General features: G+C 45.3%; 2 protein-coding genes across 4 annotated transcripts in view; one reads left to right on the top strand and one right to left on the bottom strand.

Moving 5' to 3' along the window:
- The window catches only part of APH1B (aph-1 homolog B, gamma-secretase subunit), a 36,369-nt gene extending 33,111 nt beyond the window's left edge, over positions 1-3,258 (top strand). The window contains exon 6 of the mRNA XM_074327610.1: positions 3,214-3,258. Within this exon, the coding sequence (XP_074183711.1) occupies positions 3,214-3,243 (30 nt within the window). The 3' untranslated portion in view covers positions 3,244-3,258. The remainder of the gene's footprint in view (positions 1-3,213) is intronic.
- Positions 3,259-9,052: 5,794 nt separating this feature from the next.
- The window catches only part of CA12 (carbonic anhydrase 12), a 50,562-nt gene continuing 37,718 nt past the window's right edge, over positions 9,053-21,896 (bottom strand). Inside the window, exons 9-11 of one of the 3 annotated variants that reach the window (XM_019755373.2) lie at positions 13,356-13,388; positions 12,395-12,482; positions 9,053-11,646 (exon numbers count right to left, since the gene is read on the bottom strand). In XM_019755373.2, coding sequence (XP_019610932.1) covers positions 11,574-11,646; positions 12,395-12,482; positions 13,356-13,388 — 194 coding nt within the window. In that variant the 3' untranslated portion in view covers positions 9,053-11,573. The other 2 variants (XM_019755374.2, XM_074327608.1) reach the window with 2 other exon arrangements.

The following is a 21,896-nucleotide window of genomic DNA, read 5'->3' as shown; positions in this document are numbered from 1 at the left end:
TGTAGAGCTTGGGAGATAAGGGAGTGGACACAACATATGGAGTACAGGTAACCATCTAATTATAGTAGGGGGATGGTGTGACAGCCTGAGGAGGACATGGGGAAAGAGAGCATTTTTCTTTTTTCCGCCTATAACACAGCATTATAACCGCATGTTTGTGATTCAGTGGAAAGGGAAATAATTGATGACGCAGTGGGGGTGGGGGGAGAGGATAGTTGCTAAAGCAAAGTTCCCACGGAGGGAACAGAGTGGGAAATTTTGAGTATCGTGTGCTTGTATTAGATAAGTGAAAGTGTTTAACATCGATGACATAAGCTTATCCTTAAGAAACTAGAAAAAGAAGAGCAAACTAAAGCTAAAATAAGCAGAAGAAAGGAAGTAGTGAAGAGAAGAGCAAAAATCAAACAGAAAGCAGAAAAACACAATGGAGAAAATCAATGAAACAGAAATCTGGTTCTTTGAGAAAAATCAATACACTTGGTAAAGCTCTGGCAGATTGATAAGGAAAAAAGAAAGAGGGCACAAATTATAAGTATCAGGAATGGGAGGAAACATCCCTATAGATCCTGCATTATTACATAAAAAGGGAATGTTACAAAAAATGTCAATAAATTAGAGACTTAAGTGAAATAAATGGACAAATTTCTTTTAAAAAACAAAGCTCACTGAAAACGAAATAAAAACTCTGTATGTCTCTATATTTCTTCAGGCTGTGTTTTTTCTTGCCTTTAACATGCCTTCTAATAATTGTATTTACTGAAGAAAATAGATGTTTAGTGTAAGTTTTGTGTCACTCTGGGCAAGCGTTGGACTGTACTGAATGTTTGCTGCAGCTCTAAATGCCAGAGCCTTCACATTCCTCTGGCACCCTTGTTTCTGTCTCCACTTCTGACTCTGGCCTTCCCTATGTGCTCCTCCTCAAAGACTTGTAGCTGTAACCCACTGTTATTATATTGTAGGCCTGTTGGTGTGGCAGTAAGATGAGGGAGAGGGGACATATCCTATAACCTTAAATTAAATCTCAATGTTTTAGTGGGCTTGCATGCTTCAACTAAGCGTCTCTTAGCTTTTTCACCTCTTGAGACAGGAAGGTTAAATGGGGCTGGAATGGCAGAACTGTCCTCCCCCAGGTGAGATGAGGCTGTTGTAAGGTCTTTTCCCCTAGAGAACAGGTCTTTGTTGTGGAGAACACTGGGTGGGTTTACAATGATTACTCTTACTCTCTCTACTAGTAGAATCTGGTTGGGTTCCTGGAGGTAAAACCTACAAAGTGTGGGGCTCCTAAGACTGTGTGCTAGTCTTACTCACTCTTACACTGTTCCAAACTCACACTCCAGCAGTTTGTCAAAATTAGCATCTAACTGTCCCTGCCACTTTATGGCTCTGCTCTAGTGGCATTTGCTCTAGGTAAGCAAATCTTAGCTAGACTCTGGATTCACCTGTCTCTCCACATTTCAGGGTAATGGCTTTCCCTGAGACCTCAGTTTTCTAATGGGTGCAAGAAAAATGATTGATTTTTCAGTTTGTTTAGTGTTTTCTTGTAAGTGTGGGAGTGACAACTTCCAAGCTCTTTGCATGTTGGAGTTAACTAGAAATTCCCTATGCTATTAAAGAAATTGAATTTGTGGTTCATAAAGAATATTCCTAGAAGGCTTTACAGAAGAATTCTGCCAAACATTAAAAAGGAAAGAGAGAAAGAATACCAATTCTACACAGGCTCTTCTAGAAAATAGAAGCGATGATACACTTTCCAATTCATTTTATGAGCATTTCCAAGCATTACCTTGATAACAAATCCAGACAAAGGTATTATAAGGAGTAAAAAGCACTACAGACCAATATCTATCATGAATATACATGCAAAAATCCTCAACAATGTTTTAGCAAATTAAATCCAGTAATATATAAAAGGTATAATACACATGACCAAGTAGAATTTATCCCAATAACACAAGATTAGTTTAACATACAAATGTCATTCAGTTCACCATATTAACAGACTAAAACAAACAAACATGATGATATCAATAATGCAAAAAAAAGGTTTTAAAATCTAACACCCATTTTTTATTTTTAAAAAAAACCTCAACAAACTAGGAATAGAATATGAAGGAATTTCTCTAACCTGAAAAGGGGACATCCATGTAAAACCTATAGCAAGGTCATACTTAATTACACAAGACTGAATACTTTCTCCACTAAGATTGGAAACAAGGCAAGGATGTCCACTCTTACCACTTTTATTCAACATTGTATGGAGGCCCTAGCCAGTGCAAAAAGCCAAGAAAAATAAATGTCATACTGATTGGAAAGGAAGAAATAAAACTCTTTATTTTCAGATGATATGATTGTCAGCATAGAAAATCCTAAGGAAACTACAAAAAGGCAACTAGAACTAATTAGTGAATTTAGCAAGATCATAGATAGGATTCAAGGTTAACATACAAAAATCAATCCTGTGTCTATACAAGCAGCAAAGAATTGGAAATTGATTGGCTTTCTAGAACTAGTTTGCTTCTCAAACTATCTGTAGTTAAGGGCTATTTTTAGAAAAATTTCTAATCCATCACAGATCAATACTTTTGTAAAATACCACAAAAATGAATTATAAAAATGTGGTAGAACAGACATTCAAATTACAAACCCAAAATATTTGTTATTAGAGTCAAGTATAAAATTGCATTTCAATAAATAAAACAAACATAGGAAAAAAGGAAAGAAGTATAAAAATGTACATGTTCATTGAAAATGTGTTTATAGGCAGTTAATATGGAATCCATATTACACTCAAAACTTTTTGCCATTCTGTAATAACCAAACAAAATGTGGTGAATGCAGGGGCAGCCGGATGGCTCAGTTGGTTAGAGTGCGAGCTCTGACCAACAGAGTTGCCAGTTCGATTCCCACGTGGGCCACAGAGCTGTGCCCTCCACAACTAGAGATTGAAGGACAACGACTTGGAGCTGATGGTCCCTAGAGAAACACACTGTTCCCCAATTTTTAAAAAAAAGTGAGTGCAAAAGCAATTCTCCATGTTAAATGTCTATTTAACACACTACAAAGGAATACCCAGTATATCAATATTTAAAATTTTTAATGTGATAAGTGAATTGTGTCCTGTTTGTTAATTTATCTAATCTAGATTGGATTGATAACAATGCCACTTTCAGAGAATAAAGCATATCTAAAATGTTTCTGTGTTTATCCTACTAGGTACCAAAGTATACCATAAATCTTCAATAATGGATATGGATAAAAAGTTCTAGAACAGACCCATGTATATGTGAGAACCTAGTATATAATAAAATTGTCATTTTAAATCAGTGGGAAAAAGATTTAAATGAGCTGTTTGATGATTTATTTTATTATATTTTTGGGAGTGAGGGGGTAAGTAAAGCCAAGTCCTTTCCTCACTTTTCACTATAAAACGAAATCTAGACATATTAAAAATTCAAATGCAAAAAATGAAGAAAAAAAAACTAGGAAAACATTAGAATAATTTACTAATCTTAAGGTGGAGAGTATTTCTCCACTACACCAAGGCTACAAATCACAAAGGAAAAAAATGGACAGATTTGACTACATGAAATTTAAAACTGTACAGCAAAAGATACTCTAAACAAGGCTGAGAAAAATATTTTTGGGATATATTGCAACGAGTTGTCACCTATAATACACAAGAAGCTTCTATAATTAAAAAAGATGACTTAGTAAAAAAGTGATTAAAAGACAAACAATGCACACGCACAAAGATACAACAATAAACATAAGACAAATGCTAAACCGTTAATAAAAGACACGGAAAACAAGCAAATGTTTAGATTATCAGATTGTCAAAGATGAGAAAGATTGATAATATCAAGGAGTGTTGAACATATGGTGGAAACAGCATGTTAGGAGAGAGCAAATTAGTACAACCTTTTGGGTGGTAATTTAGAAAAATCTATTGTATCTATAAAATTTTGAGATGTGCATATTTTGAACCAGGAATTTTCTAGGAATTTATCCTATAGAAATACATCCAAGCACGCAAGGATCTTGTAATAGTCTTGCAACCTTAGGGGTTTGTAACAAATGTCTATCAATAGAGCTTTGCCTCAAAGAGCAGAACACTTTAAAAAGAATGAGGATATTTGCAATATATTAGAAAACAAAAGCAAGGTCTAGACCATTCTTCCATTCAACAAATATTTCTCATGCATCGTGCTAGATACTGAGAATACCAGAGGGAAAATAGACAGGTGTGATCTTAGCCCTTATAGAGCATAAGATACGTATCCTATTAGTCCATTTTATTAAAAAATGTAAAATGAATATTAAAATGTGCACACATATACACTTAAAGTCTGCAGAGAGAAAACAATCGTTAGCAATAGCTATTTGGGGAGCTAGGATTACGGGGGACTTTTGGCTTTATACGTAATTATTTGTGTGTTTTTTCAATGAGTATATATTATTTATGTAATCAGACAAAACCATAATCGAGGCACTTTTATGATTTCTTGGTGTCTTTATTAGAAAGTATATATCATTCAAGATCTTTCTCAGTCTGATCCGAACCCCTTTTCCCTGCCTTAAATCTGCTTTTGAATAAGGAGGTATGAGAAAGAAAGTCAGTTGGAAACTACTTTGAATGATAGAAGCAAGATAAAGGAAAATGCCTCTTCCTTTATTCATAACCCTTCTGACACCAAATGTGTGGGTTTTTCCACACCAAACAATTCTCGGTGGACACCAACTATGGATGTGCTGTAATTTAACTCAATTCTGACACCCACTGCCCAGAATCAGTGCAGACCCCACAGGTTAAGGGCTCAATTCCACAGAACTGCCCCCACTTCAGACACCAGTTGCAAATCCCAGGTTGTCACCTGTACTTCTCACCAACTGGTTTTAAATTGCAGGTTCCTATGACTCCCTCCTCAGGTCTGATAATTTGCTAGAACAGCTCGCAAAACTTAGGGAAACATTTACTTACATTTACCAGTTTATTATAAAGGATATTATAAAGGACATGGATGAACAGCCAGATACATAGGTCAAGATATGTCAAGGGGAAGGGACACGTAGCTTCCATGGCCTTGCTAGGCACACCACCTCCACGTGTTGGAAGCGCTCTGAACCCATAGTTTAAGGGGTTTTCTTTTGGAGGTTCCATTATGTAGGCACGAGTGATTAAATCATTGACCACTGCTGATTGAACTCAATTCCCAGCCCCTCTCCCCTCCCTGGAGGTCGGGGAGCAGGGCTGAAAGTTACAACCCACTGTTCACATGGTTGGTTCCTCTGGTAACCAGCCTCCCGTCCTCCATGCGTCATCTCTTTAACATAAAATTAGGTACGGTTCAGGAGCTTAGTAGGAATAATCTTTAGGAGCTCTGTGCCAGGAACTAGGGATGACATGTATATTTCTTAGTCTATCACAGTAGCACAGGAGATTAATCCAGATTTCACCCAGTGGCTAAGAAGGAATGATGAGCTCCTGACCATGCCTGTTCTCCACGGAAAGGATGTACCATATTCAAGACAACTTTTCTGATGGTTATGTGTTGGGTAGTTGAGAAGGAGAGAAAGGAAGATGCATGAGAGTTGCGTGTCTAGGTATCTTGGGAAACTAGTTTCAACGGATGAGCTGACTGGTTGTGTTTCCTGCCTCACCAGAAGAGGCTCTGCTTCTTCCCGAGAAGCCGGCTGACTGTCCTCGCTGACACAGCGTTGCCATAAAGGTCTCAGGCTGCCCTTGAACCTGTAGGCCCTGTATTTGTTGTCTTCATTGCAGGTAATTAAAAGTTAATATTTGAAGTGAGAGAACTCAAGCTGAAATAATGACTTTCACTTAGAGAATCAGGAGGTCATATCCAGACACGTGAACCGAGATCACGCTCCTTCCTGGGCTCCCACCCGCAGGGCGAGTTCCAGGGGAGTGTGCCATCCTGGCCAGGTTTCTCCTTCTAGATAGGCCAGCAGGATAAGCTCTGAGTGGAAATGCCAGGATGGGGCAGGGTATCATTTGCCTGTGTGTGGGCTGGTTGTTTTCCTTTTTTTAAAAAACAACTTTATTGAGTATCATTGATTAAAGATAAATGGCACATAGTTAAAGTATAAAATTTGAACGGTTTTGTCATATGTGGAAAAACTATCCGCACAGTCAAGATAATGAATACATCCATCACCTCAATTTCTCATACCCCCTTGCAATCCCTTCATTCCCCACCTCACCCCCAGGCAACCGATGATGTGCTTTCTGTCACTATACTTTGTACCTTTTAGAATTTTATCCAGATGGCATTATACGGTGTGTGCGTACTTATTCCTTCTCCCCAGTTCAGCCTAGGGAAAAAAAAGTTCAGTGAATGTGTCCTTGGGAATTTGCTTTGCTGAATTCAGAGGTGAGGGTAACAGCCCAGGAGCTGAGCTGACTGCTTTGCTTGCTTGTGGTTAGTCCTTGGTCAGACTTTTCCTGAACGGAGGCCAGGGTTTCGTGTTACCAATCAGATTGGAGGCAGGAGGTTGTTGTTGACTTTCCAGAAATCATTGGCAGAACTGCCTTTAGCCCATGGGGTTTTCTGAGGCTGTGATTGAGATAAGTATGGCCAATTCTATTACAAGAAGGTGTTTCCATGTCACTGGAGCTCGGGAAGGTGGACCCCATGTTATTGAAGATGCTAGCATTGCAGGAGCTTTGTGACCTTGGCTGACCCCAGAGCCAGAGTCCTTGATTAGTTTCCCACTTAGAAGGTAAGGGCAGTTCTCTCTTTCCCTGGGTTGTTGGAGTGAAGGTACATTGAAACAGTCAAGGGTATACAACCGGGAGGCATTACTGAGACCCTGGTTGACCTGCAGTCATAATTTATATGCTGGCCTGATTGCAATCATTTTTTTTTATGGTGAATAATTCCATACTACAGAGCACTTTGGCCCTTCTCTCTGCTCAGTCATTCTATAGTGAAAGGGCACGTGTAGGGCATGGTGACCCTACTCTGAGCACTGTCACACCTTCCACCCTGGGACAGTTGAATCAGAGCCAGAGGGCCATGTGTCCCTGTCAGGCCGTGTCCAATGTGGACATGGATGTCAGCGTAACAGATATGCCATAACAGTGCCCACTGCACAGGTGGTGCCTCTGCTCCCTGGCAGGCTGCCCCAGAAGTCTTTTTCGTCTTGTAAGTAGGTCTCAAGACTTCTCCCCACATTTCGAAGAAAGGAAGGGGACTCATTCTAATGGGGGCACAGATAACAATTCAAGAGACTCAGGTTTCAGGCCTTCCCCCTCTTCGGGCTGACCGGCTCTGGAAGAGTGGAGATAACTCGTCCTGGGCAGAAGCATTAGGACTTGGAGGCGATGGGGGAGGGGGCGGGAGTCAGCAATTAGCGCCTGGCACCTGGCCAGGTCCCACAGTTAACCAGGCAAGCTTGTGCTCACAGCCCAAGCTCTGGCAGAGGCCCTGGGACACCCCAGGCTGGAGTCACTGCTGAGAACTGGGACCCCAGGCAGGGCCGCGGGGCGTGGCCAGGGCAGGGAGGGCCGGGGCGCGCCTGGTCCACGAGGGAAAGGTGTAAGGAAAGAGGAGCCGTGCCTAAGGCCTGCTGGTATGTTCTGTCTGCCCTCTTTTCTACCGCCCTCCATATGGGCCTCCCCAGATACCCCCATTCTCTGTCTTCCATCCTCTATCCCTCACCCCTCAAAGCTTTCTGCTGGGGCTTAGATTTTGGGAAAGCCCTCTAGGTTTAACCCTCCCAAAGGGTATATCCAAGGAAAGAGTAGCGTTCCGTGTGTGCACAGTGGCTGTGCTGGCTGCGGCCACACATGGCGGCTGAGCGCTTGGAATTTACTTAATGAAACTGAGCAACTCCTTTCATTTTATTTTGATAAATTTAAATTTAAGAGCTGATACTTGATTTAGTTATTTGGAAACCTTTTATTTGGAGCAGCTCTGTGAATCTGCTTTTTCAACTGTAAATTTTATGAAGGCTAAATAAGTATAGATCAAATATTTTCAGTGAGAATTTAGCATCTGAATTGAGATGTGCTAGAAGTGTAAAATACCAGATTTCAGAGTTACTACAGAAAAAAGATTGAAAATATTTCATATCAAAATATTGATTACATGTTGAAATGATAGTGTTTTGGATCTATTGGGTTATATACAATGAATTAAAATTAATGTCAGTGGTTTCGTTTACTTTTTTTTTGGTGTGGCTACTAGAACTTTAAAATGTCATATCTTGCATTATGTTTTATTGTATTTCCACTGGGCTGTGCACTCTAGATTGTCCACTTGGCTGGATTTCGATGAGGAGGTGATGATCAAACTGGAGGAGAACGTGAGTCCTTGCCACCGCCTGGCTTTCACCACCACACTCCTGTCTGTCATCAGCCTAGATGAATGGGGAGTTCAGAGGACGGGGAGAAAGGTTGTGGAGAGAGAAGGGAGAGGACTTGTGTCGCACCTCTCTCCAGCCTAGGGTAACTGAAGTGAAAACTGGACGCTTTTCTAAATAAACAAACAGGTCTGCCTCCTTTAGCAGACCAGAATGTGAAATTTGGATTTAGACAAAAGAGGATATGGAGGGTGGTAGCATATTTTGCAAAAAGGATCCAGAATAATATAATATAGTCGGGCAACCAAGCGAGGCTACCAGCCTACTCGGTGCAATACCTGGTACGGCAAAGAGACACAAGACCAGTTTCTATATTCACGCGTGGCACTTTGGTTAAGAATGTCGCCCTCATTTCCGTCCATCTCTTCAAAGCTGACTTATTCTTCAAGGCCCAGCTCAGGTTTCCCCCTTTTCCCTGAGCCTTTCCCTGATCACTCTAGACTTCCCAGCTCCCCTGAGGAAGCATTGTGTGCCCCCGGGCATGTACACGCCTCAGCCTCCGTCCTCAGTACACTGATTACTTCAGTGTGTTTTCCTTGGGAGCCAGTTTCTAAGACCTAGCGGCAAATGACATTATTCATTGTGTTTGGTTACCTGTCACCATAGATAGGGGAGTACAAAGTGCTTTGCCAATAGTAATGCTTTAACCTCATCTCTACAAACATCAGTCTGATGTGAAAAACTTTTTATTTATAATTTGTCATATTTACAGTGTATGTCTTCATTACAATCATTCTTACAATAAATACCGAAGTGCTAAACGGACCGTCATGACCGTGCCTATGGTCCAACCGAGGCACAGGGACAGAGGGGTGCTGCAGATCACTGTGCTCCCCAAGAGCCAGCCAGGAGGCCCTGAGAGAGCTGAGTGAAGGGGAGAAGAAGTTAAGGTCTGAACTTGAAATGTGATTCATGCAGCAAAATCCTAGAATGTCTATTAAGGAAACAGGTATAGGTTTTTACTGTTTTTATCAGATGGTACTAAAGAAAGAGAACAAAGAGACTGAAGCTCCCCCATTAGTGGGAGGCAGAGAAGCCAGGGCCTTCCGCGTCCGGCCCCCAGCCCGCACCTGTGTCTGTCATCTCTCCTGTCCTGCGCCCAGCACAGCACCTGGGCCCTCCAGGGCTGAGGGGAGGCAGAGGAGCCTCCAGCACCACAACGCTGGTTTCCTTCAGTGGCGACTGGTGTCAATAGAATGAGTGAGAACCTGAGGAAAGGTTTCCGGTTCCAAAGGTGGATCCTCCGGAGTCCCATAAGGATTAGCAGGGAGGTGGACGGAGTTGATTCTTGGAGCCTTCTCTCTGCCTCCCTCGCTTTGTGTTGTCTCAGCCATGAGGGCTGAGAGCCTGGCCTGTGCTGAGGGGGAAGAGGGCAGGAGAAATGCCACTGTTTTCACCACCTAATAAATCTCCCTTTTTATGAACAGACATTGTGCCAGGTACGACAAGCTCTCTGTTCTCTCACAGAATTTATCCATAAAAGGTGCAGAGAGCTTTTTGAGTCAGTCCCACAGGTCTGGAGTGGCTTATGTTGGTTTCTGATTGGCAGCGTTGGGCCGAGGCTAAGAAAGCATTGCGTAATTCACATTGCTCAGTCCTATGGGTTCTCCCTGTTGTCACGGGCTCGGCATCGGGTGTGCTAACGGCAAGGTGAGGATGCCACCCCAAGCTCAAGGCTGCCAGAGGTCTTGTGCACACACATGTCCACGTCTCCCTTAGGTCCTTTGTAACTGCCTAGCAAGCAAGCTACAAAGACACAGGGCTTGCCTTCCCTACAAAACGTTGGGACAGTAGAGAAGGAAGAAGACTTCTCAGAGTCAAAGGGAGGAGCAAAAGGAAAAAGATTGTTATAAAGAAACCTGTGCTTCAAGAGGACATTCCACGCTGTCAGAGTGAGACTGTGAAGCAGAAAGTTCTGTGAACTGCGAGCTGCTGGCCTTGAGAGGTGGGTGGTGGAGGACCTTGTCAGTCATGGAACTAACCGATCTCCATGGGGCTCTTACATCGATGGGAGGAGAGTGAAGAAGGAGTTAAGTCTTCTCAGAAGCTGTCTTTGTGACGTGGGGGGAAGACCGTGAAGAAACTTGGTAACGTTCCATTATTTTGGTCTCTAGATACCACACTGCCAGCCCCTGCACAGATAACTTCCTGCTTTTATAGCTTGAAAATATATTTTAACTGAGCTGAAACTTAACATCCTCAAAGTCAGAGAAGTAGGTAACTTCCAAGTCCAGGTTGACGGCAGGAATACCACAAAGGTACAGAAACGAAATGTGAGCAAAAGAGACTAAGCTCTTCAATCATTTTTGCTTCTGCCTATTTTCTCTAGACTCAAAAGCAGTTTGGGTAATCTCAGAACTCACATCGGCTCTAGGCGATGCAAGTAGCAGCACATTTTCAAGGAATAGCCTAAATCTAAAATCTGTGGAATATAAAACATAACTGCCCCGCTGATAGGAGGTGAGGCTTGGGCTTCATATTCTGTCCTCACACTTAGGGCTTGGCAAACAACTTCTGATTCCAAACTCAGACTCTTCTAGATCTGACATATCTTCTCATTCTCCCTCTAAGGTCCATTCAGTGCATTTGATCCAAAGGACAGGAAGATGCCTCTACTGCCTTTCCAAGAACTTCTCGTTCTCTTTTTGTCTCAGACACCTTGACCCTTCCTATATCAATACTGCCAACCCCCCACCCACCCACCACCACCAACCTCCCCAGCTGTAAGGTCAAACGAAAGGTTTTGTCACAGCAGGAGGAAATCAGAGGAAGACAACACCACCTTCCCTCAGAAAACAAACTGAGTCTCAAAAGCAAAACCTAAGCACATCCTGGTCTGAAAGCTTGGACAAGGAGCAGAACGTCCAGGACACTTGAAACCACACTTGAGTGAACCCCTGGATAAAAGTGTTTTTCAATCAATAACAGCCCCCAGCAGGCAACTTGGCGTTGGCCCTGAGAATCCAGGCCACTTACTGGTCTCACAGAGAGGAAGCAGATAACTCAGAGTTCCCGCCTCCTCGGTACACTCTTCCCATTCACGGTTGCCCTGGGGTGGCGAGGCGCCCAGCTGGAGGCCCCCCGAGGGTCTGGGGTGTTTGCAGGTTGAGCTCCAGAGAACCCTCAGGTATTTCAAGTGTCCAGGGAACCATAGCAAAGTCCTTCCTTGGACAGGCCGGAGTGCCAGGGCCTCAGGCGTGCGCCTCAGTCTCCTTCTTGAGGGCCGGTTTGTAAATGACTCCTTTATTACTGTCACCTTTTTTGCTACGGGGACAAAAAGAACACACAAGTCTTGTTAGTGAAAGAGGAGAGAGGCAGAAAGCAGCATGACTCAGCTATGGAATGAGGCAAGTTCTAGGGTTCAGATTCCCCTCCTGGGGACCTTTCCCCAGTTCTGTTGGTCTTAGGAGGGAATGGCTACACATAAAGCATTAACCAACATGGAAAGTGTTCATTTTCCAACTGTTCTCTTTTAACGCCTGACAATACCAGACCTATATTTTGAAGAGGTCCCATTGCCGTCCCCACTTCAAACCTTTGATTCCACAACAGAGTTCTTGGCAACCTCTTTTTTCATACCAGGAAAAATAAGGTTTTAGGGAAAAATAAACATGACAATAAAAACATGAACAAAGGGCAAGTTTTCCTTCACTTTTCTTTTTGGATTCAGACAAAAAACAGATATAAACATCTTAGAAGGAAGACAGCCTTGGTACTTGTACTTAGGCAAATGGGACCTCCCCACGCCCCAAATCAAGAGACTCATCCAAGGTTTTCGCCATGGCAGCAAGGCTGGCAGACACACCTCCCACTTTGAGCACAATGACCCTTGAATGACCAGCATCTTGTGCAAAGGAGTCCTGAGCTAGTGGTGTTTGGGAACCAGCACTCCTAGGGTAAGTGTTGCTACATGTGACAGAGGTTCTTCATTCTGCAGGCCACCTTCCCAGACAAAAGAATCCTCACGGACACATAAACCACCCACTCCCATTTCCAAACAACACCAGCTCACCTCTTCTTCCTTCTGAAAAGCCAAATGGATGCTGCCACGACAATACAGACGCCGAGAATGCCGGCCAGGGCCACCGACAGGATGATGCCTGGTGAAGAGGCGGTGGACACACATTATAGTCCTAACTTCCCCTGCGTCCCATCCCACAGCACATGGCTGTGACGGCAAGCGACTGTTGCATAATCATCCACAGAAAGGTGTAATTTCCCCACCTCTGTTCTCAGGTTCTGGTCTTTGGTTTAGCAGGACTGGCTGGAATACTTAGAGGGGGCCATTTGCAAATTGTAGCCCTTCTCCAGCAGGGGGTTCTCACACTTGCACCAGGATCAGAAGATCTTATTTAAAATGTAGACTTTTTATTTTTATTTTTTGAGCCCAACCCTCAGAAACTAATTCAATCTGGAGTGGAGCCCAGGAATCTGTATTTTTTACCGAACACCTCTAGCTGAGGCTGATGTACCTGGTCCATGCACTACATTTTCAGAAACCCTGGGCTACAGAAATAGAATTCACTTTGTCTTTGCTTGCTGGCTTTAAGGCCCATTGGGATGCCTCTTTATCAGGGCTGCCCCCAAGCTCCATGGCACAGTCCTAGCAATCCAAAACAACCAGGGGCCCATTTCCAAGGTTCCTAGCCAGTCACCCAACCTCCACATTGGGCTCAGGCATGTTTTTAGGCAATGGCTTACCACCATGGCCAACAGAAGGCCTTGGATAGGCTTTTTGAATGTATACATGCTGTGTACAGTGATTAGGTCTTTCATTGGGGGAGCGTTTGATTGGCAGTTCATCTTTGAATCAGAGAGTGACGTGAGCATAAGACCCACAGTGAGAGGGGGCCAGGAGCCAAAGCGACAACACCAAAGCATAGAGGATGGGCTGCAAGTATCACAGGCCCAGATCACACCGAGAATCACAGCCATCACCCAGCTGCAGCATGCAAGGCCGGCCGGCCACATACCCAGACTCAGTCCTGCGTGGGTAAGGTCTTGCACTTCAAAGAGGGAGGAAAAGATTGGAAATTAACCAAGTCAAACCATGGTGGATTTGACCAGTGTGTGGAAGCTCTGTCCTTTGTTTGCTTGGAGGTGCTAGGCTTATACAGACTTTCTAGGGGTGTTCACTTTTGACCCAGGTGCCTGATATGATAGAGGGAATTGCCCACCTAGGGGACCCCACACAGGGACGCCTCCCTCCGATGCACCTTAATCACAGCAGTCTTTTTGCTAGAGCAAGACTTCAGCTTTCAATACAAAGTGGCCGAAGTGGGTAGTGAGGAAGGATAGTCAGAGTTACTCGGACAGGCTGTTACCTGCTTCTCTGGTCCCCACCCCTCTTCCTCAGCAAGGAACCTGCCATGTTCTAGCTGGATGGGGCTGCCAGCGCTTAGCTGGAACCTGTCCCCAGACTTCTGCCCCATCCTCATCCAGTCTCGTTATCATGGTTTGGTTCTGTTTTTGCTTTGGCCCCACTGGATAAACTGGAGGAAGCCCTCCACCGTACTAGTCTCCCTTCTCTGCTATATTAATATTGGAGATAAATGTGGTGAGTTAGGAGTCCTCAGTGGGGCTGAAATAGGGCCCAGCCATCTAAGGAGAAATCCCAGAGTCAGCCTCTTAGGGACCTCCCTGGGGGAGGGTCATGATGACTCCATCTTCCTGAGGAAGACAGCGGAGCCAGTCATGCAGTCCCCTGGGTGACTCACTCAGCCAGCTCCTTCCAGGTTCTTAGAACTAGTCCCCATTCTCTCAATCAGGTCTTCCATCTAAAGAAATCTCTATTTACATATACTCTCTTGTCTGGTGGTTTTCTGGCCTCAGTAGAAACTTCTAACAGGTGTGTGTGTGAGTAGGGGAGGGGATGCTATCGTAGTTCCCATGGGAAGTCAGAGTTGTACAGACTGTGGCTACCCAGCCCAACACTCAGGACAGCCTGTGCCCACAGAGCCCACTGTGGCGACTGAGACCGTGGGTGAGGCCTGACCAAGTGTGAGATGCCAGCAGAGGGCCAGGGACTCACCCTCGGGTCACTTGACACCCAGGGAACCAGACCTGAGACTGCAGGATGAGGTTTTGCTCACCCCCTTCTCCTGTCAAGTGGCCAGAATCTGGCTGATTCCCTTGGAGCTTTCAGCCCTATGTCCTTTCCCTTCTGTCCTCCTCTACAATCTCATGGTGAGCCTGTAGCCTCTCTGTCCAATGCTGGCCCCTAGACGTCTCTGGTTTGGCTTCCCCAGGTGGCCCTGGGCCATCATAAGGATAAACAAAGCAGGTATGGAGAGGAGCTGTCCACACAGGACAGGGTGGCCTGATCTCAGGTCTTGTCCGCCACCACCACCAGCCCATGGCCTCCCAAGTGGCAACAAGAGCATCTCTCCTGGCCTAACTCCCTGCCCCAGGCCTCCTCATGTCACCTGAACACAAGGATTTGCCGATGGCTTGGGGAGAGGCTCAGGACATGAGTCCCCCTGGGGAGAACAAGTGTTTATATACCATGTGTTCTGTTCCCTGCACGGCTGTGGCCGCTGCACATTGGAATTTGGTACTTTGGGGTTTTTTCTTTGCAAGGTACCTAGAGGTGACCAAGGCCTCCAGGATCTTAAAAACAAAATCCCAACTAGTCATGGTTTCCTTTCCAAGGTTTTTGATGAAATACACTTTTGTCCTTTGTTCCTAAAACTCCAGATGTTTGTGGTACCAAACTAGCTTTCACCACATAAGACTGTTACTGGTAAGCCTCACCACTTGGCTAAGCTGTCCAAACTGGACAATTTGTCAAGTCATTGCTTTCACAGGCACCTCAAACATCCTGAGAACCACAAGGCCCCCAGACAGCTGAGCAGCACCACTCTGGGGATGGAGGACGTGCCCCTGTGCCATGGTCTTAGGGAGCTGAGCAAAGTCTTGAGGAAGCAAGGCCTCCAGGCATGGGATTTTTCTCAAGAGCACGTGGCCCAGCTTGGTGGCATGTCTGGAGGGAGAGTCTGGCTTTCCTGGTTCACTTAGCAGTGCCCTTGGCTGTATTAGGCCACATAAACAACAGCCTACTTTAATCCAGGGCTCTAGCCTAGGTTCCTTGCTCCTGGATGACCACTTGTCAGGGCCCAAGTTGCCTCTCCGTGGAAACAATGAAAGGAAACCAAGCAGCCGCAAAAACAAGGAAAGCCCCAGAGAGTGGGACAGATGCTTCCAGCCAAGACTTTGATGCAGCAAAACAAAGCAGCTTGACTGAGCAAGCAAAGAGTGTAAGCTACTATGGAAGAGAAATGGCGCCAAGAGTGTCACCTGCTAAGAATTCCATTCCACAGGAAGCGCAGGGCAGGAAGATGTTGGCATGCGATCCCCTGCCAGTTGATATGGCACCAACCATCAAGGAAGCAGGGCTTCTCTACAGAGCTGGACGAAACCCACAGGGCTTGGTTTCCATGGAAACTAGATGCCAAAGCGTAACTAACTCAAGGGAGAGGGGAGGTCAGGGAGAATTTGGGGGTACAGGGAGAGCTGTTGGGGCAACTGGAGAACTAGAGCTCAGAGAAGGAAGCCAAAGCCTGCATCACAGCAGAACCTCTGGGATGTTGTAAAGAACAGACGTCAAAGATGGTACAGGGAAGGGCAGAACCAGATTAAGCAAAGAAATTGTTTGTTTCTGAATGGCGAATAAGGTAGGCAGTTCCCACTGAAGAACACTGGGACAGATAGGAGCAATGGAGACAGGCTGGTTGACAGAGATGGCCCATGACAGTCACTGGGTAAGAATGCAATGAAGGGGCTCCTGAGCTCGCTGGTAAGTGGGTGCATGCTGTACAGATGTGGGGGAGCCATCCATTCATAAAGTGCTCCCATATGTGTCAGGGCGAGCAGAGATGGGGCAATACGACACACAGAAGAAAACACACAGATACAGAAGAAATTGACTGACACATGCATCTCCCAGGAAGGTACAGACCCCCGGCGAAGATGGGCAAGCTGCTTGCCACAAGGGCATCACTACCTGGTCTGGCTGGCTCAGGAGCCACGTCTTCCACTGGCGTCTTGCTGGACCGAGGGATGCTGGTTAACTGATTTTGAGGTCTTCTGAAGCCTCAAGTGCAAACACAGAAAAGTCCAGCGGGAAGAACAAGCAGCTCATTGACACAGCTTGCAGTTCCTGGAACAAGTCTAGCATTTTCTGAGTCTACTTGCAATTCTGTTTATTTAAACAGAATTTCAAATAATAAGGAATATAATCCTTTTCCTTTCAAGATATTATTTTAAAGTATGGACTGTCTTAGTAGGTGACATAGTGATTTATGTATATATATATATATATATACATGTCTTTAGCAGGCTCTGGTCTTGTAAAAGAGACAAGGAAAGTTTTGGTTTATCCAGTTTTGAATAGTAAAGACTCTTATTATTATACTTACTGCAAGTCCTAGGCTCAAGTAACTGAAATGCTAGTCCTCTCTTTGGATGATGCTTTGGTAAGAAAAGCAAGGACGATGTCCTCAATGACTACAGAACATTAACTATCTTTGCAGGACGTATTTAACTGAGGCGTTTTCCTTATTAACACTATACAGAAATAACCCAATAAAGAAATACTTTCCACAAATACATCTGCCAAAAAGATAGCAGCGGATTACATGAGGGAACTGGTTTTCTCTAGCCATGATAGGGACTGAAGCCTTTGCCTTCCAGATTGCAGGAATGCGGCCCAGAAGAGCTACCTTGCTCTGAGAGGCCTGAGTCTTGGGGCAGTAGGCGTGGGTTGCGATGCCTGCACTGAGTGCCAGTTACTCTCAGCTCCCTTTGGTCGCTGGGCTGCCTGTGCTGAAGGGCTGATGGGGGGTGAGACGGGGGCCTCTGATCCCAATCAGAGCAATGGAAAGCCTGAGAGCACCTCTAGGCAACTCCCTCCCACACCTTCAAAACTTGGCCACTACGTTGATCTGTAATTTTCCTTAAACAAATGGATTGATTTTCATGCTGTTGGCAATTTGATAACAAAGCAAAATAAGACTTAATCAAACTAAATTTGACCGTCGGTCAGGGTTATGTTCTAATCCTTCTGCAAAAAAGACACTCGGGAGAGGAGGGGAAGGGAGATGGGTCGGTTACATTCTTTCAGACTTGTCGTGAGCACCAGACATGATGCCAGGCACAAAAAGTGAGTAAAATGTTCACCAGTGCAGTCCTTTGGGGGCTGGTAGTGTGTGGATAATATGGACATGTTTTCTCTCTTTCCTTTTCTGTATTGTAATAAATCGTCCCCCTGTGGTGCGCTAAGAACCATAAAGAGACGAGCGTGTTGTTCTGGCCGCACTGAAGGAGACCTAAGTCACTTTCAGGGGGATGGGGAGGGCATGTAGAATCGGGTCTTGAAAGAATTCTCCAGGTGGAAGAGGTGAGGGCATCCTACACAAAGGGAATAGTGTGGGCAAAGCAAATAGTGTCCACATGTGAAGAAAGCACCTGCCATGCTAAGGGAGGCCCTCCAGGGTGCAGATGGTGCCAGGGTGTGACAGTGCTGGGAAGGTCAGTGGGGGCCAACTCACAAAGGGTGGTCCCAGCCTTGTGCCCGACCCCTTTTCCCGCTGTCTTTCCTGAGCAGGATGTGCCGTGTGCCAGAGGCTCAGTGTTAGGAGCAGCGTAATGTCCATGGGGGGGGGGGGGCTTTCTGGTCCCCCCATGCTTCACCTGAGGTGTACTCAGGAAGCACGTGGTATGCTGAGTTCCATTAGATGAAGGACTTCACTGCTTAGCATGTTGGATGATTATTCCTGATGATGCAGTGCCCTGTGTCCAGGGGGAACTGGAAAATAGGAACTCCTCTGGACTTCCATTTGGATACTTTGGAAGAATTGATCACCTTTGCATCTAATAGGTTTTATTTATAAATAGGAACTTTTAGAAACATAAGGTCAATAACCACAAAGCATACATTCGAGTCTCAAAAAATTAGATAATTAGCCATCTTAGCTTTGTAAGACTTCTTTCTATCTCTTTTTTAAAGGTTTTATACATTTACCCAGTTCCCTCAGGCTCAAGCAGATTCTAATGGTGGGTGAGAGCCCTACCCCTCTACTGTCCAGCGCTGTTGTGTAAGTGCCTCAGCTGGCTCTGGGCTCTATGGTAGGGGACATGCATTGCTCAGAGCAAGCCCACTAAACACATGATTATAGAAACTTTTTGGCGACCTCTTGTCCCTCAAGTTCCCTTGACATGTTGAAACAGGGCTAGATAGCATCAGTATTTAGCTTTGATGGGCTCTTGCCTTATTAACCACCATCTGGACCTGGTGTTGGTATCTTTGGCTGGGAAGAGTTCAACTGGAAGGAACCCAGAACTGGGCCCCTGAACTGTACGCCTGCCTCTGTCGTCTCCTTCCTCCCACCAGACATCTGACTTCCTATGAGGTGGGGAATGGTCCCAGGAGGTGTTCCCCTCTCCGGGATCCAATCTTGAAGACAAGGAGTCTTGTTTCCCCTCTTCAGCTCAGGTTTTCCATTTGTGCCCCTTGGAAGGGGCACTTTTTAGAGCTGAAAAAAGTATCTGGCATGACTTTCACCTCTCTATAAAGAATGGGCATTTTAACCAAGGGCAAAAAGAAACATAAAATTTATGACAGTAAAACGTGTACAACAGGGTAGGAGGAGAAAAATGATGAGCGGATTCCGAAGAAAGTTGCTACCTCAGAGGCGTCTGGAACCCTGATAATGGGAGTTGTAATCTTAAGGGTAAATCGTTCTCTCTCCCCTTCTCTTAGCCTTGGACATACGCAATTATAGAAGAATATGTACGGACGCTCTAAAGGAAGGTGGGGCCCAGAATTTCTCTTGGGTTTGGTTGTTCTAACTGAGTAACCCCACCCGTATTGTCTCAGGGGTGACCATCACCAGACTGAACATGTCAGGCCGTAATAGAATAAAGACCAGGTCATATAATATAAAACTCTAGAATCCTGTGATATGAGTGGAAAAAATCAGTCTGGGTCTAGGAAGGTCGTACAGTCCCCGGGGCAGTGGTTCTCCATCAGGCAATTTTGCCCCCCACCCCCGCAGACGTTTGGCCATGTTTGGAGACATTTTTGACTGTCACAAATGGGGGGATACACTGGCATTGGCAGGTAGAGGCCTGGGAGGCTGCCAGGGCTACAGTGCGCAGGACAGCCCCCTACAACAAGCCGTGTCCAGCCGCCAAATGTCAGTTAGTACAAGGGCTGAGAAACCCTGCCCTCGGGCTAAGTCCTGGTTACACTATATACCTCTTGAGGACAGAAACCAGGTCTTCTACTCCTTTTCTAAGCACAGTTGAGGACAAACCAGGCTCAAATTAAACAATTCAGTCCCAATTGTTTCAATTTGGTTACACCTCAAACCATGCACTTTCTCTCCCAGAGGATTTCCTTAATATGATCTTTCTCCTGACGGAATTTCCCAACTCCATAGTTCCTGATAACTTCCAAAGAAAACCCTGAGGAAACCAGACCCAAGTTACAAACATGCCTCAGAGGCAAAGGGTACAAATATTTGAGTCCAAATTGCTCAAGGTTCATGCTGACAAGCAGACTCCCCCCATGAACCGGAAACAGCATGTCTGAGGCCTGCTTCAGGTTGGTGTGAGAAGGCCCTTATAAATGCAGCGCCCCTGGGGGGTGAGGTCTGGGCGTCACTCCTCTGGGGCTGCCTCCTCATTGTTCTTCCGTAGCAGCCCTGTTTGGGGCCTGCATCTTTTGGAAGTGAGAGGGAGGGCAGAATTCTGGCCAAGTTTCTATAATCAGCCTCCAAATGAACCGATTTGCCTTGGACTGCCATGGATTCTCCCTCCAAGAAGAGAGCTGAGCCCAGCCTGGGCTCCTGAAAGCAGCAGCTCTGGGTGAGCTGTGCAGGAGGGGCAGTGGCAAAGCTGCATTTGGCCTTAGATCTTGGTGTCCTAAGCCAGGAGGTGGTCTGGGGGCTTCTGCCTAGGGCCCCTCAAGTACCCTTAGCCAGGCTGGGAGGGTCTACTGAAGCATGCTGGGCTGCACTGCCCACTCTACAAGCGCCCACTTAGACCTGAGCTGGTCTAAGAAGATGGCTAATTACTCCCAATGCCCAGTCCATCATCACAAGTGGGGGTTACTCTGAGATGTCAGACTCAAGTTCCTGCATGGTTTCTTCTGATCCTCTGTAACTGCCCTCACTCACTGTCCCTGCAACGTAAAGTCAGGATGGGCAGGTATTAGTGTCCACTTAGAATCACAACATGTTAGCACCGAAAGGACGTCAGGTCACCTCGTCCAACCTGTCCTTCAGTGGCTAAGGAAACCCAGGCCAGAGAAGGGACATTATTTGCCCACATCATACCACCAGGAGGAAGCAAAGCAAGGCATTGAATCCAGGTCTCCTGGCTATAGGGGACGTATTTGTCACCCTGTCCCCTGTGACTTGTATAGACTAGCCCAGAAAACAGAACTGATTACTGTCCTTGAATCTCAAGCAAAATTGTACCTGATCTGTGTGGGCAAAAGCCCCTTGTCTCCAAGCAGAGTTTTTATGCATTTTATTTAAGAGTTAAAGTATTTCCATTTAACCTTTGACTACTACATACTCCACTTAGAGGAACAAGAAAAAAGAAAGTTATATCCAGAATAGATCACAAAGGGATAATGCTTTACATCTGAGGCATTTCCCAGGAAAGAAGATTTCACAGTCATCGTCATATCCATTCTCAATTTTAAGGAAGGTTCACTGTTCACGGATTCAGTTCTCAGACCAGAAAAGGGAGAAAAAGAGGGAAATGACCTTGACTAGTAGTATCTGCAGAGAACACAAAAGATAAATTCCTGGGCAGCTCTTGATTAAGTAACTGACCTAGAAGGATGTCATTCTGATCGTATATGTGGATCAATTCAGACGGGCATGTTTCTAAAGCTTTCTGTCCAGGGCTTTGGAATAGAATCTTCATATGTTCAACTAAGCTTAGTAGGCGATAGTAATAATCTCACCCAAGAAGAAAGGAACGAGAAAAAGGTGCACCGGGTGAGACGAGAGCTAATTCTCTGACAAGTGGGTGAATGGGCCGTCTAAATACGAACACCTGGGCCATTGCAGTTATGTGATGTATAAGGAGATAGAGCTGCTGCTGACACCTGAAACTCCGAAACTGGGAGCAACTCAAGCATCTACAGTGAGAAAGGAAACTCGGAGGTTTGAAGAAGGATGTGGGCCCAAGAGCGCTCCCTTACCCTTTTCCCGGCCCTCGCCTCCTGCAGGACGGACGTGGGTCCTGAGCAGGTAATCATGTTAAATGTCCTTCTGGGGAGTTATGGGTATGGATTTAAAAGGAAGAGCTGAGATTTCATAGCATTAGGGATACACCCAACTGTTGCGTTTCATTCAGGATAGAGCCTGTGTGCTTGTGCTTACGCAAGTTTCAAGAAGCTGAGACAAAAAGGCAGGGAATGCCGATGGCTTCTTGCCTGATGAGCCTGCTACATGAGACCACGAGCAGCTTGTGGCCACAGATGTGGCTCCTTACAA

This window comes from Rhinolophus sinicus, linkage group LG03 (genome assembly GCF_036562045.2).
Source record: "Rhinolophus sinicus isolate RSC01 linkage group LG03, ASM3656204v1, whole genome shotgun sequence".
Taxonomy (NCBI): domain Eukaryota; kingdom Metazoa; phylum Chordata; class Mammalia; order Chiroptera; family Rhinolophidae; genus Rhinolophus; species Rhinolophus sinicus.
The sequence above is the reverse complement of the archived record's forward strand: the minus strand, read 5'-3'. Positions and strand labels throughout refer to the sequence as shown.